Below are 16,763 nucleotides of genomic sequence, written 5' to 3' on the forward strand. Positions count from 1 at the left end.
TAACTACTCACCTTAAACCACCAGCCTTCCAAATACATGTCAATTGTAACCCCTAAAGATTAGCATTATATTTTATGGCTGAAATGGTCCATTTGTAGAAATGTCTAAATTTTCTCGGAGGCATGCACAAAGCTACATAAAGTCGTGTTTCAGTGTGCAATGAAGAGAAGATCAGAACAAGATCAAGCACAATTTCATGAAATGAATAGTACATAGTCGTACATAATACTACATGATGACACCACGTGTTGCACGGAAGGTGCACATGTAAAGAAAAGCACAGAAGTGTTCGCTATCAACATGTGTGTGATATCCCTTAAGGCTTGCACAGCTGTACTCAAATCATCATGTGCTGGAAGATGTGAACCCAATAGGATGGGCATAAAATAAACTTTCTAGTACCTTGTGTCCTGATATTCCCTCCATATACTCTGGTGTTTATCATAATATCTAGTCATTACTTTCTAGAATCTGCAAACAGTCCTGCCCTTCTCTTCTCATTACTTGAAATTAATTTTTGATATGGTGCAAAAGGCTTAGGTAAAATGTACTCTACCTGAAAACTTTGGTCTTGGTCATTTTTTCAGCATCTACCAATTTTCTATTTAAGTTGTGATGCAAGTGCATCTTGAGTTTGGAGCAATCTTGCATCAACCAAAAATATTTTGTTTCCACTTTCGCCGGTTTATTTCAGTCTGTTGATCATTTCAATGATCATTGATTTGTTCGTGTCAGCAATAGCAATGTTTGGAGTATGATCTGGACCTAGTTTGGTTCTTGTTCCTAGGTTTGCAGCTCTTTTGAATCTATTTTTCTCAAGTAGTGATTTGTTCCCTCTCGGGTAGCATGTTCTTGCCAATTTTGATGATCATTGGTGGATTTTGATCTTTCTATGCAAATCTACAATCGTGGATCTTTGGTGGCACATCTAGAAATGTTCTTGGATTATATAATGACCTAAATCTGGAACTGCAAGCTTCCAAACAGTTTATGTAACTTGTTCCTTATGATTTGATACTAGACCTATTTGGTTGTAATACATTTCCTATTCTTGGGAAATGCTTTGGATCTTGAGTCCAACCAGCACGTCATGATGCCTATATATTGCAATGTAGTGTAACTCAATAAGTATTAGTGGATGGTCATTAAAAAGAGATTAGTCGTTAGAATTTGATTTAAGGTCTCTAACTGAAGATTAGTCATAAGAGGCATATTGTTGAACCTTTGTACATCTGAGTTTCTATGAATAAATGTTGATCTCCTGTTGTTCTCTTTGTATGCTTGTTGTTTCTGTTGAGTTTACTCTTGTTGCATGATTGGACCGATCTCTCTAAGGTCTCTCCAACCAAGTGACTACGTCAAGAGGTATTAGACCGAAGGTTGTGGTCCTTGTGCACTTGTGTGTAAATCCAAGGTTGCGAAGCCCTAGTAGAGTTTGGTTGTAGCGTGATAGAGTTAAGACCTAGCCTACAATTGCAAATGGTTGCAAGGATAGTTCAGGGAAGGAGAGACGTGGATCCAGTAGTGTTGGATATGTTGAGACAAATCTCGGTTAAACTTGAAGAAGAGTAAATTGCCCAAAGAAGAGGAAGACCTATCAAAGATTTAAGTGACAAGGAAATTGAAGAAATCGTTGCAAGAAATGCTTAAAATGTACTTGAACAAGGGATGAAAGATAGCTAATGCAAGACCACATTTCAACTTACCGGATTATGATGGGAAGCTAGATTCGGATGAATTGCTTGATTGGATTACTGAAATGGAAAAGTATTTCGGGTATGAAAGTGAAAATACAAATAAGGTGAAAAATACTACTACTAAGTTGAAAGGACATATATCATTATGGTAGGAACATTTGCAAACCAAGAGACAGAGAAGAGGAAAGGAAAAGATCAAATCATGGGATAAGATAGTAGATATGTTGAAGGATAAATTCTTACATGGCAATTATCAAGTTAGTTTGTTGAGCAAGATGCAAAATTTAAAGCAGAATGAATCTATTGTAAAGGACTATATTGAAGATTTTTATAAATCTAATATCAGATCTGGACATATGGATGATGAAGTTGAAAGAATTGCAAGATATCTTAATGTTTTGAGGACATCTATTTTGGATGAGATTAGTTTGGTTAAGATGGAAAGTATTGAGGAAGCTTACCAATTTGCCCTAAAAGTTGAGGAGAAATTGAACAAAAGACAGGAACATAGACAAAGAGGAAGAGGTGGCAGATTTCAAAGAGATAGGACATTTACCAAAGGAGGAAGATCATTATTCAAATCTTTATACCGGGTTTGATGAAACATTTATTGGAGGAGGAAGGTAGAATGGAAAGAAGGGGGTTCATACCAAGGAAGAGGAGGTTAACCTTGAGTTAATAAATATAGAAGAGAAGATAGGAGTTTGTTCAAAGGCATTTGCTTCAAATGTGGAGAAGAAGATCATACAGCATTTGAGTGCACACAAAAAAATCATGCAAGAAGACCAGTGAAGTAGGAGGAACCCATTTATGGAGAAAGAATCGCCTAGATCTATGAATCAACCAAAGAAGGAGAACCTTTGATGGTTAGGAAAGCACTATGTAGTGAGCTTGATCAAGAACCGATACTGAGGAAAAGTTTGTTCAAGACCAAATGTAAAGTTGCTGGAAAGTGTTGCAAAATCATTATTGATAGTGGGAGTTCAAATAACCTAGTATCAATAGAATTTGTTACCAAGTTGCAATTACCAAGGATGAAGCGTCTCAAGAAATGTATAAGAGATGGTCATAATGTACCGGTAAGTGAGCAATGTGTAGTGAAATTTAAAATTGGATCTTATCATAATAAAGTTCTTTATGCCAACGGATTGTGTCATATCTTGTTGGGTAGACCTTGCCAGTATGATAGGCAAGGCATATATGATAGTAGATTAAATAGATATACCATAGTAGCAAATGGGATGAAGCAAGTATTGTTGCCTTTGATAGGAGATTCTAAGAATGAGAATTGCACCACAGTAAGGATATGATTGGTTGAAGGAAGGGAATTCTTGGATGGTAGGAAGAAAGAAAGTCATTGTATGGATCTAGTTTCATGAGCAAGTTTACCAAACAAAGCACTACACCGAATGCATAGAAGGAAGAATTGAATAGGCAACTACAAGAATTGAATTGGCAAGTCCAAGAATGGAGAATGTATATTGACCCAGAGCTATCAACAAAATCATAGTAAGGTATAGATTTTATTTTTCCTAGGATGGATGACATAATGGATTGTTAGAGAGGAGCGAAGTATTTTACCAAGATTGATTTGAAGAGTGGTTATCATTAGATCAAAATTAGAAAAGGTGATGAATGGAAGAGTGCATTTAAGACTAATGAAAGTTTGTATAACCTATTTGTTATCCATTTTGATTTGATTAATGCACCTAGTATTTTCATGAGATTGATGAATGTGGTATTGAAGATATTCTTGGGTAAATTTGTGATTGAGTACCTCGATGATATTCTAATTTTCACTAAGAATAAGGAAGAATGTTTGTTGCAGCTAAGGCAAGAATTACAAAGATTGAAAGAAGAAAAGTCGTTGACCGATATCAAGAAATTTTATTCCATGAAGGATATCTAAAAGGATTAAAGTAATTTTGGAATGGCCTGGACCGAAGAGTGTTGGGGAAGTAAGATCATTTAATGGATTGTCTAGTTTTTAATGGAAGTTTATCAAGAATTTCAATACAGTTTGTAACCCTATGAAAGAGACTATGAGAGGTGATCACAAGGATTTTAGATGAACACATGGAGCTTAACAAAGTTTTAAGCTATTGAAGAAAAAAAGTTTCTAAACAACCAAATATTGGCCTTGCCAAATTTCAATAAGGTATTTCAAGTGGGTTGTGATGCAATTGAAGCTATGATAAGTCAAGAAGATAAACCTGTTGCTTTTTACAGTGAAAAGTTGAACGATGCCAAGAAAAAATCTGTGGTTTATGATCGAGAGTTTATGTCATAGTTCAAACTTTGAAGAAGTGGAAACTTTAATTGTTGATGAAGGAGTTTGTGTTGTATATTGATCACAAAGCATTGCAATATTGAAGTAGTCAATGGAAATTAAGTCTCAGACACACGAGATGGGTGGAGTTCATGCAGAGTTGTACTTTTGTGTTGAAGAATAGAAGTGGGCAATCTAATGAAGTAGTTGATGCATTGAGTAGAATAAGGAAATCGCTAACAAAAATGAGAATAGAGGTACTTGGATTCGATGAATTGAAGACCTTGTATTAGATAGATCTTGATTTTGCAAATGCATGGAAAGCTTGCAACGAAATGGCAACAATTGACCAAAGCAAACGGCTGGATTATTTTATTCAAGATGATATATCATTCAAAGGAGTCAATTGCTCATACCTCGAGGATCAATTAGGGATAATTTAATTAAGGAGAAGCATAGTGGAGGACTTGTCAGACACTTCGATATTGACAAGACGATAAGTTTGGTGAGTTAGATGTATTACTGTCCACAAATTTATAAGGAAGATATTTGTTCAAAATTGCAAAATTTGTCAAGTTACTTAGTGTAGTAGTCAAATTGTGGGTTTGAATACACATTTTTCTGTACCTAATACACCTTGGGAGGATATTAGAATGGACTTTATTTTGGGATTACCGAAGACACGGAGAGAAAACGATTCTATAGTTGTGGTGATGGATAGATTTTCTACAATGTCACATTTGATTTCTTGTAAGAAGACATTTGATGCAGTTGATTTCTTGTAAGAAGACATTTGATGCAGTACATGGAGTTGACTTATTCTTTAAAGAGATTGTTGAGAGGTATAGTTTAGGACAGGGATAGTAAGTTTGTAGGTTAGTTTTGGATACTTTTGAGGGAGTTGGAAACTGATTTGAAGTTAAGTTCTATTTTTCGTCCACAAACTCATGGGTAATCAAAAGTGGTAAATAGGAGTTTAGGCGAATTTGTTGAGAAGTTTGGTTGGAGATAAGCCTAGTATTTGGATTTCATTTTGGCACAAGCAAAGTCTGCATATATCAATTAGGTGAATAGAAGTACAGGAAGGACATCTTTTGATGTAGTTACCAATACTAGTCCTAAGGGAGTTCTAGAGTCGAGATCTTATGCAAGAGGATGAATAAAAGTGTTGAAGCAGAAAAATTGCAAATTACATAAACTCATTGCATGAGGAAGTCAAGCATCCTTTGGAATATATGAATCAGAAATATAAGAAGGCAAACAAAACTAGGAAACATTAGGATTTCTTAGTAGGAGATGAAGTTATGGTTCATTTGAAGAAAAGAAGATTTTCATTTGGGACTTATAAAGGATGAAGAAGTTTGGACCTTGTAAGATTCTTACGAAATTTGATTCCGGGAATGCTTATGAAGTGGAGATACCTAAGGATATGGATATTTCACCTATTCAACATTGCAGATTTGTATGAGTTTATTGAGGCTAAGGGAAGTTTAGATGATGATTCAGATGGAAAGCAACAGTATCCTAAGAAGCAGTTGGATGGGATAGAGAAAGTATTGAATAGCATAATTGGATGGAGTACAAGAGGTAAAGAGTATAAAGAGTATTTGATCAGGTGGAAGGACAAACATGTTGAAGATTCTTCATACATTTCTCATGCTGAGTTCGATCATTTTGATGTCTCATGGAGTATCTCGGGTTCAAAGCAATCTTGCATCAACCAAAAATATTGTTTCTAGATTTGTCAGTTTGCATGTTTATTCTATTCTATTGATTATTTCAGTGATCTTGATTTGTTTGAATCAATACTTGCAACGTTCGGAGTATGATCTAGACCTACTCCAGATCCTATTCCTAGGTTCGCAGCTTTTTTGAATCTATTTTGCTCAAGTTGTGATTTCTTCTCTCTCAAGTAGCGCATTTTGCCAATTTTCATGATAGTTGGTGGATTTTGATCTTGCAATGGAAAACTGTGATGGTGTTCTTCGCTTATGTGAGGACTTGAATCTAGAACCACAAGCTTTCAAAAAAAATTATGTAATTGTTCCTTATGATTTGGACCAGACCTATTTGGTTGTAATATGTCTACTATTCTTGGGAAATGTTTTGCATCTTGCAGTTTACTTGAGTGTCATGATGCCTATACATTGTAGTGTAATGTAACTAAAGACGTATCAGTGGATGGCAATTAGAAATAGATTAGTCATTAGAATTGGATCTAAGATCTCTGACTAAAGATTGTAAGCAAGCAGGCATGTATGAGCCTAGCATGTAAGAAGGCATACTGCCAAACCTTTGTACATCTGATTTTCTATGAATTAATATTGATCTCCTGTTGTTCTATCTGAACATTTGTTGCTTCCGTTGAGTTTACTCTTGTTGCGCGATTGGACCGATCTACATGAGGTCTATCCAACTGGGTAACTGCATCAGGAGGCATTAGAGCAAAAGTTGTGGTCTTTGTGAAATGTCCCTTTTCTGATTTTGTATGATATTTCCAATCTTTAATCAGATCTTTAAGATCAAACAACTAATATCACAAAGATCCTCCAAATTTCTCAAGAAACCCCAAATCGGGTATGCCAGAAATGGTGCCAAAAGCTTCACAGCTTCACCTATTATTAATAAATCTGAAAATGGCCATTTTTACAGATTTTTCAGCAGCATAACAGCCTACAAAATGACATTTCCAGATCTATATAGCCTTTACACAACAGCTCACAAATGTAGGACAAAAACTATGCTCATCGGGCTCCCGAAATTAACACAAAAATGCCCAGAAACACCACAAAAACACTAATAAACTATCTCAGAAGTTTAATCACGTCCCAATACAAATATTCAGCTCTATTTTAACAGCTTAAAGTCTGAAATACAGCAGCAACCAAAACTGATATGAAATGCTCAACTGAAAACACCAAACTCATGCAAAAAACACACCAAAAAATCCACAAATCTATACTGTTCAGCACAAAGGCAAACTCTGTATGAGCATGCACATGGAATGGCTTCAAACTCCTGTCCTTAGCCTTCCTGGAAACCTACAAACTCCCGTTCTTGGGTCTCCCTGGAAACCTGCAAACTCCCGTTCTTGGGTCTCCTTCTCCACAGGTTTGGCAGCCTCTGAAGAATAACAAAGAATGAGCAAAAATCAAGTTTTGGAATGTGCCCAAAATGCCTCCCAAAATGCCTCCAAAACCCCTTAAAAGAGGGCATAACTGTAACTCACGTCCAAGAGAGGTTAATGAAACATATTTTAATAATAATTTTCATTTATTAGTCCAACGGTTTCCAAAGATTAACCCCCTTTTTCCGAAACTTCACTTTCTTGGGCCTGCCTGCCTTAGCAAAGATTTTTTTTTTATTATTATTTGAAAAGGGGACATGACACTTTGTGAGCTTGTGTGCAAATCCGAGGTCGCATTGTTCTCCCCATATACTTGTTCCTGTTGAGTTTACTCTTGCTGCATAATTGGAGCAATCTCTCTAATGTCTCTCCAATCAAGTGATTGTGACTAGGAATTGTGATTTTCCCAAATAGTAGCATCGGTTCTCTCTTGTTTGCTAGTGCCACTTTTATAAATATTTGAATGAGGTATAAAATAAATATATTTATTTATTAACAAAAATATCATATAATTTTATTAAATCGTTTTCTACAGCCAAGCCCCTTTAGCAATTATTCCCCCAAGCCAACTTTGCCTCAATTGTGGTGGTCCAGATTGTTGTAAAAATATATATAGACTAGATGAAGGATCATTAGAGAATTATTTTGAAGAATGCATTAAACAGATGCAATCCATTAATGGAAAGAAAAGTCTAGGTAACTCTGGATGCCAGCTCCGGAATTGGATTAGTCAGTGGGGATGGAGATTGCTTTGCTTTTGTCACTGACATAGGAAAGTAATATTATAATAAATAAAAATAGGATTTGGTAATACTGCACATCCTAGAGCAAGAAAACTTCAGGGAGAAAAGAATGGACAAGCCAGATCCATCTTGTTGATGTTGCAGGTGTAACATTTCTTCACTGATTTATCCATAACTGATCATATCTGGAAGGTATTCAACTTCTATGAATTGATTTGCAAAACAGTGTTAAGTTTATAGGGATGGGATCTGTAAGCATTGGATTGGACCTGTGAATGATTATCCTCAAATTTTATGAAATACTGTCCAAAAATTGAATAATTAGGAAAATCTTCTTTATATGAGAATGTTTAAGATCACTGCTGCAGACCAATGCCATGTTCATGTTAGAGTCTTTAATCTTAATTGGGAAATGATACATGCAGGAATGGGACTGATACGATTGTACTTGAAGATGGCATTTTGAATCTAATTTTTTTTCTGAAGATCTGCAAAATTTTAATGACTGATTAGTTTTCTGACTATTTTCATTTAAAGTCTAAAGAAGGAAATTTTATGAATTAATTCTTTCTTATGCAAAACTTTTGTCCAAAGTGGACTGATTTAATGTTTTCTGTTTGACAATCTATGAAATTTACAATCTTTCGCATTTTTTAAATGGCTTCCTATCCATGTATGAATTCAATATGCCCATTTTAAACAAATTTTAAGAGTTGATTTGATCACATATCTTATTTGATAAATGTATCGTTACAATCCTTAAAACATTTCTTTTAAGATCTATTTTAAATGCTGAAGTGAACATCTGAAATTTAGGCTAAGCTGGATGAAATTTGATGCATATAATATTGCTAGAACTTGGGAACTATAGGTCTTCTGATGTTTTCTCTTTAGAAACTTGCCAATAAAGAGATAAAGAAATGATCAGTAAGTGACAGTACAAAAAACACTTCAAAAAAAAATTTGGCTTCGATGTCATTCACGAAACACCTGGATGCAAATGTGATATCTTAAATCCAAAATGTTGATATGATGCTTTCAGGAAACTTAGCCATTGAGATCAATGATGCTTAGCATAATACACCATCGCTAGGTTTCCAGAAGTGTCTGAGGCAGATCCTTTCTCCATGTCCTGCTTGTACAAGTAGAATTATATTTTTCATATAAAGATGGCCTAATATTACTGTATCATCAATGTACGTAATGTGAGGAAAAAGAAAAACAACATCAAGGGTATGTTAAACCCGGTATGCACACATTATAAACATCCCATAAAAATTGTACTGAGAAACTGGCGAAAGAATGGTCATAAAACAACATCCTTGTGTCTGTGGCAGATCCTTCAACCATCTTGCAACTGTACAAGTAGAATTATATTTTTCATATAGGGATGGCATAAAATTAATGTATCTGCACTGTAAGTATTGTGAGGAATAAGAAACACAATTAAACCCAGTGTGCAGACATAATAAAAATCCCACAAAAATTATACTGAAAAACTGGAAGAAGAATGGTAGGTAAACAGCATCCTTATTTGTTCAAGAACTATTGAGCACTTGCCTTTTCCTTGATGACCCCAGCTTTCAAAAAATTATGAAAGATACAGACTGCAACTTAGTTCAGTTCAACATGGAATAACTGACCATATCTCCAGAATGACAAGCTAAAAGGCAATTGGTATGAGTTAATGATTTTATGTGCTACTCTGTCATTCTGAATCTGAATAACTATAAATCCCACTCATATCACCCTTTCACTCACAATAAGTGTCATCACTGTACTGCAAAAGATATTTTGAGGTTACCATTTTCAACATGTCACTTGCACACGAGTATAAACTCCACTAAGAAGAGAGGTAAGAATACCATCTTTATAATATGTTTTTTTTAAGTGCTTTTTTAACATTTTGGGGCTCTCTGTAAACACTGCTCTTAACTCTAGTTGCATACACTATATTTCTATTCTAGATATTTATTGTCAAGAATATCCGCTAAAGTATATAACTTGAAAGAACTTTGCAGAAACATACACTCAAAATCAAACTATTTTGTTAACAAAATAAATTTACAAAATTGAAACAACAAATTGTTTTCAAGAGAAATTTGTCCATATCATCTACCATAAGATGATGACCACCATCCTACAAATAGCATATAGATTATCAATTAATAATAAATGAGGAATAAGAATTTGTACCACACTGCTTGCATCTCTTCCTCCACAAAGCAAAAGTAAGCCATCTGAACGGGCACTTGCAGTTGCATACCTGTCAATGCAAGAAAAACATTAGCAATAGATTTCCAACAGATACCATTTACCAGATCAAGAATGATATCATTGTCTACAAATTGGTATAAAAACAATTTCGATTACAATAAGATCATGTATTGCCAAATTGTGCAGATTTAAGATATCATGTTAATGTGATGACATAGTTAAGGTGAGGTTCCCAATTCAAACACTACATGTACCGCTTACCCAGATTGTCAGAAAAATGAAGAAAGCAATCAATCACAAGGGAAGCATGTCACAAGTGAAAAACCGTAGCCATGTATGATCTTATTATTTAGTGGATTATGTCCCTGATCCCAAAGTAAAAGAAATGGAGATGCTATGTAATATAAAACCAGGTTCATACCTCTTGGAGAAAAAAGCATTCACCCAATATTCTAAAAAATCCATAATACTGTCACAAATGATATAATATCTCATCACATGCTTGAAGTTCAGAAGGAAAAGCCATAGAAAAAATCTGTCTAAAATCCCTACAAGAACAGCCCTAACCTAGATTTTCACAAGCAGACTGTTTAGGCATTCTTCACAGATCTCTTAGACTATAACCCATTTTACAACTTCCCAATCGAGAGAGATTACTGCCCCATTGATATAACCATTGTTCCCAAAATGTTTTGAAGCCCGATAAACCCACATGACACAAACTTCAAGCTCCGCACTATAATTCCAAATAAAAAGTTTATGGCTTAAAGTCCAAACATTAATTTTGTTTTGAATTATGTAGTATCAGGTCAATGCTAAAGCAGTTCTGCAGATGTTTAATCAAACATGGTAAATCCAATTGCTCTATGTTCAGAACATTCAGATTTGAAATTTTATCAAAACCATGTTAATCTCGTGCAAAGCAGAGACTTGAAACAACTTCCAGAGGGAAAATACTCAAATAGCATACAAGTTAGATATGAACATTTATATATCATGAGAATATGACAAGTTGTACATCCACTACATTGCATGAAAAAAGTCAAAATACATGGCCAACACCCTATTTAATTGCAGCCTCTTGCAATAAAAGTTCTCTCAAGTCTGCATATCTTTTTTAATTTCTCAAATTTCATTTTCTGCTATGCATTATAATTTAAAATTTATTATTTGGAAATGTTAATTTTGTATGCAAATTTCAATAGGTTGTGAGTTCTTCCTCAGCTGGACATATTTGAGTGCATACTCCTTTTCCACTCAAACAAGCACAAACAACTGGGTTGCCAGGAATTGGAATCTAACTCCTGAGTATGTCAATCTAGACACAAAGACTGCACAGCTAGCTGAAGTCTCTACAGAGGAGGCAGTTATTGCATACCCGTGATTATGGAAGTCAAATTATTGAATATTGATTGTAATTAATGGTTATCATTTTGTACTAACATTTGACAAATCATTGCTAATCATATTGTGAATTTGAGTATTTTCATGCTTGCACATAGTGAGGTATTTAAATATTTTATTTATCGACATGAGCAATTATGAGTATTATGTTTTTATTATTTAATATTTTTAAAATCTAATATACCATAATCATACCCAAGGAAAAAGAATTGTCATACACCATCCCTATCCCAAGACTAGGACCGGTAACTTAAGTGTAATAAAAACAGAATGGATCAACATTTTAACTTTTACAACTGAACAAATAATGATCATCAATAATTGGGAGTTGCATATATTTCATATCCCAAAGGTGATCGTACTCAACCACAATATGAAGTTGTTGCATGTTAATCAAATTAGACATTGGAAACATGTACAGATCCAAGGATTCACCATACTCACATCTCATCCTAGTCTTTCAGTGCTAATAGATTATAAACGTAACATGAATAGCTCTATCCATCTTCCAACAACATAGGTGCAAATAACAGTGAACATCTGTAGAACAGAGCTTATGCAATAACTTTGATCCTGAATGATTTTCAAAATTAAAGGAGATGCTATTTGTGACTTCAAAAGCATCATACATTATGAACAAATAACAACTCAAAGAAGACCAAGTGTAACAAGTTGGTGGTCCTAAAACAGGTCAATGATAGCCATAGCAACAGTCACACCATAAATTTGCTCAGGCAATGATCAATAAATATTATTGACAGAGTTTTAAATCTCATGCTAAAATTGAAAGTGTAATCTGATTAAAAGAACCTAACCACCTCTCAAGTATGCTGTAACATTAAGTATTTAAAATTTTACTAGATACCATCTGCAAAACAACTTGCATACGACTCATGATGTCTGTCCTCTTCTTAACTATGCTAAGCTTTGATCTAGCCAATTATTGGCAGACTAAAAACAGAGTGGAACTTCTCATGCTCTGTTATTCAACTCACATGCATGGAGGTGGGCCATCCCCTTCTGGCTCTAGTTTCCGCCATTCATATGGTTTAGCTGCTGTATCCAAGGCCCAAACATCTGCCAAAGGTCTTTTACCTGGACATAAGAAAATTATAAGCATGTGCAGCAGTACAATTTAAGATAGAGATATAAAATAATAAAAGCTTAAACTCCAAAAGTAGCATAGCTTCCAATGGAAGTTCTAGTTAGAACTTAGAATCATAAAAAGGAAATCAAAAGAAAAATAATTGCAATCTTACCATCATTTCCCCCAATTGCCAAGAGAAATCGCTGCCCTACTAGAGCCATCACATGACCATATCGAGGTCCAGGACCAGGTCCCTGAACAACTACCCTGAAAAAACACAAACTGTATCAGCAACAATGCAAGAATTACTCCACAAAAAACATATGTTCACATATATTCTACGTAAAATTAAACCTGTGCCAACGTGGTCGTTGTTGTGTTAAATCTAGAACATGTAGATCTTCTGTTGACAGCCCAGCAGGTCCAATGCCACCCTGCATACAATATTGACAAGCAAAAGCCAGCCTTGTGTGAGTGTGGATAGATAAAATAATTATCAGAGTCAATCTCAGTATGACAGTACCATGACATTAACACCATAAATACCTGAATTACAACCATTGTGCCCACAGCAGTAGCAACGTGTGCTGCACGAGGAGATGGTGGATCTCCTACAGGAGTAAGCCTGCATATAGTGTTATCAATTACCTCAAGCAATATTAAGATTGTATTATATAATTCAAATCCCTGACCACAAATATTAAGATTACATCCTATAATTATCAATTTCATATTAAGAACTTGAGAAACGTAAATATCTAAATGGTTATGGCAATTTTAAGATCTCTTATGTTTCTTAAATTCACATTAATTTAAAGTCAAATTTTGGTTTAACTTTTTGAAATAAAATTAACAAAACGAGTTTGTAAGGTCACTTGCGGCATTTTTAATCTCATTACAGCTAACATATACTTTCGAGGGAATAATCACAGGCCAACTCACAGATTAAATTCAATAATGTGTTATATAACACCTTACCGATATTACTGGTTTTAAGAATGACAAGCAGACTAGAATCCAGAAAATTTAGTCATAGCAGATCATCAATTGCAGACTTGTGATGAACAGAACCAATACATGTAATTCAAAACTGGAAGTATATATAAAGTATATCATTTACCTGGTCCATTTATTTGACAATACATCATAACAGTGCACTTCAGCAGTAGCTCCCGCTAGTCCTGCAATTTTAGTAGACAAGTTTCCAAGTGTAAGATATGCTACTATAGTTCTGAAAAATGTTCTGAGTTTTTATTTTGCAGTAGCAAAACACATTCCAATTTAAGTAAAACCCACTCTAGAAATGTATAAGTTCGTATTTTTTACTCTTAACAAGAAAAGAGTCTTGACATGAATTTCAAGAGTGAGTTTCATTCCAATCAAACATTTATAATGAACGCATTGTTCCTATGTGATTACCACTTAATTGGATTTGCTAAGTTGGACATTTCCAGGCTGAAAGGAAACAAAAATACCTCTACTTTGGATCCCTTTTAACAGTAATTAGAGCAGGAGCATTGACTGCATAGCCTAAATGCTATCACTGATAGGAACATATAACAAAAGTATTCATGACCCTTTCTGCGTATGTAGGAAAATCGTCAATCAAGAAATACAAAACTCCTCAGCTCAAATCATGTGCTGATTTTGTTAGACTGCAATGCAGTGATTCTGATTACTGCTGTATTTGCCTATGTGTGGAATAGCAGTAAATTGAAGCACATATTGTTGCAATGCTGCAGGTACAGAACTTGGTGAAAATGCTCCCCTATAACATATGCTGATTTTGTTAGACTGCAATGCAGTGATTCTGACTACTGCTGTATTTGCTTAGCTATGGAATAGCAGTAAGTTGAAGCACATGTTGTTGCAATCTTGCAGGTACAGAACTGGGTAGAAATGCATCCCCGATAACAATGCAGTTGTTATATAGAACTCACTTAATAGTAGATGATGTTACTAGACACTATTAGAAACTATAAAATTGATGTCATTTAAAATCAGCAACTCTTATTCAACTGAACTAATGCAAAAACTTTCTAATTGGTAAAAAGGCTGTAGTGTGAAAAAAATGCCAATAGATTTACTACAATCACCATTCCTTCCCCAGTTGCTAATCCTCTTCAAATGTCCTCTTGCCTTTCGATTATTCAAAAATAGGTACCACAAGTTAAAACAGTTATAGATAGATCAATAACTTTCACATTGCTGATGGATCATAGACCATCATATCCATAAGCTTTTCCTTCACATGGATAACATTCATCAAACTGATGCATATTAAAATATACACCCAAATAATGAAAAAGAAGCAAGCAAAATCACTAAAGCCCCCCACTCCTCAATGTCACTATTATTATATGTTTCTGCATATCTGGTTATTTAAAATTCACATAGGATATTGATGAAACTTAATATAGTAGCTAGGCCATGATTGTATTGTGACGCTAACAACTGAATGTTTCTGAATTGGCACCAATCAAACATATTCAGAGCACCAGATACCACAATCTTCATGAGTAGATGTTAGAAACTTCTTGTGGGGAAGAGAAACATTCAGCTACAAAGGTTTCCATTTACTTCTCACCAACAAACACTATCCCTCCAACTCAAGCATTACTTCCAAGTAGTAGGAAGAGCTTAAAATCATTCCTTGCCTACATAGAACTAAAATGACACTCTAATGAAAATATTCAATCTATATCTGGATGAGATTTTAATTTTCCCTGAGCAAGTAGTACAATGACAGTAATGAGAGCAACAAATTTCTGTTGTCAAAGGCCTCACCGCCCCAGTCCGATGAGACCTTACAACTTTTATGGGGCATCCTAAACAGAGTTCAAAAACTCACTTCCATAAAGCCAATGCACCAATTTGGCTCCCGTGAGAGTGTCAGTCTATCATTGCATCCTACATCATCCAGAAAGACCTAATGATGGAATACAAATGATTCAGGAGTGGTGACTAATATAAAGAAATTGCTCCCATGTTTGGTAATACTCAAATAAGATGCATCATTCTTTTCTTGGCCAAACAACGGTTACTGAAAGGTTCATTACACAGAGTGATCTGTCCTTCCACATTCTGACTGTGATAAAAAAATGAAGCATATAATAACAATCAAGGACACGCAATCACTACTTCTGAGTATGAAGCTGTTACAACAGGCCCATCTGATTATTTTAGATAAGGTCAAATAGGGCACGAAGTGCCTTGAGAGCCCAAGATTCCAACCTTTGAATTCAAGCAATGGCAAAGAGTGAACAGATGAATCTGCTAGAGAAGAAATTCAAAATGGAGCCGCTCAAGAAGTACTAAATCTACAGCCAACTTCCTAAACATTGAATTTGAGTCAAGTGTACCATATATATAATCTGGAAATGTTGGTATAGTTTGTCATCCTTCCATGTTTTTGGGGCAGATTCTAACCAAAATACTGTATAAAATCTACTCTGCATTTATGCAGCAGCAACAGACTGTCCTTGGTAAAAGTAATTTATAAAGATTACTAAGTCATCTTTACAGTCCACATTTAGATTCAAAAGGTCATAAGTTGGATTGTTCTTAGCTGGCATGCAATATTATTTAATGATTGAAATATATAAATCCTTTTCATACTGAGCAGAAGCCCCAAGTGATTTCCCCATTTCAATTCAACAAAAACAATCGTAATTGTTCATTGCCAAATATTTAAACATTTCTTTTTATTTAAAGATGTATTCTACCATTGATCTATTTGGGATCTTTGGGATTAACCAAAAATTTAACAAATGATGAATAGCATTCAAAGATGAAGCTGGGAAATATTACAGAACTGGAACAAAAACCTTTACAAGTCTATCTATGCAGATGCCATAATCTAGAGCCAGACGTAATGCCAGCTATCTTTCACTAACTACACCTTGTATTTCTGCCACATGCACAATGTCACAGAGCCACAGAGTATAAAGAACCATTATTTATAATGAAATTGTAAAATCTGACTCCTCGTCTCCTAAGAGTCACGCTGAGCCATGCTATAAAAAAATGCAATGCTATATGTTGGTTTTTGCCACTTCAAGGACAAGGGCAGAAGTATTATCATCATTCGTAATATCATAAGTTATAGATAAAGCTTAGCAGTTTGGTCAATGGATATTTCGATCTCTAACAAAGGAAGGATGAGTAAAGTTACGAGTGCACTTGGATGATGTCATGTCTGATCTGTCCATATTGACTT

General features: G+C 34.8%; 1 protein-coding gene across 1 annotated transcript in view; it reads right to left on the bottom strand.

Annotated features, from left to right (window-relative positions):
- Nucleotides 1-16,763, bottom strand: part of LOC149556253 (serine/threonine-protein phosphatase BSL3-like) — a 56,018-nt gene that overhangs the window by 26,108 nt on the left and 13,147 nt on the right. Inside the window, exons 2-7 of the mRNA XM_089830437.1 lie at nucleotides 13,665-13,725; nucleotides 13,091-13,169; nucleotides 12,899-12,978; nucleotides 12,717-12,811; nucleotides 12,453-12,552; nucleotides 10,033-10,102 (exon numbers count right to left, since the gene is read on the bottom strand). Coding sequence (XP_089686563.1) covers nucleotides 10,033-10,102; nucleotides 12,453-12,552; nucleotides 12,717-12,811; nucleotides 12,899-12,978; nucleotides 13,091-13,169; nucleotides 13,665-13,725 — 485 coding nt within the window. The remainder of the gene's footprint in view (nucleotides 1-10,032; nucleotides 10,103-12,452; nucleotides 12,553-12,716; nucleotides 12,812-12,898; nucleotides 12,979-13,090; nucleotides 13,170-13,664; nucleotides 13,726-16,763) is intronic.

Source organism: Cupressus sempervirens, chromosome 5 (assembly GCF_028749045.1).
Source record: "Cupressus sempervirens isolate cs-2001-9-10 chromosome 5, ASM2874904v1, whole genome shotgun sequence".
Taxonomy (NCBI): Eukaryota; Viridiplantae; Streptophyta; class Pinopsida; order Cupressales; family Cupressaceae; genus Cupressus; species Cupressus sempervirens.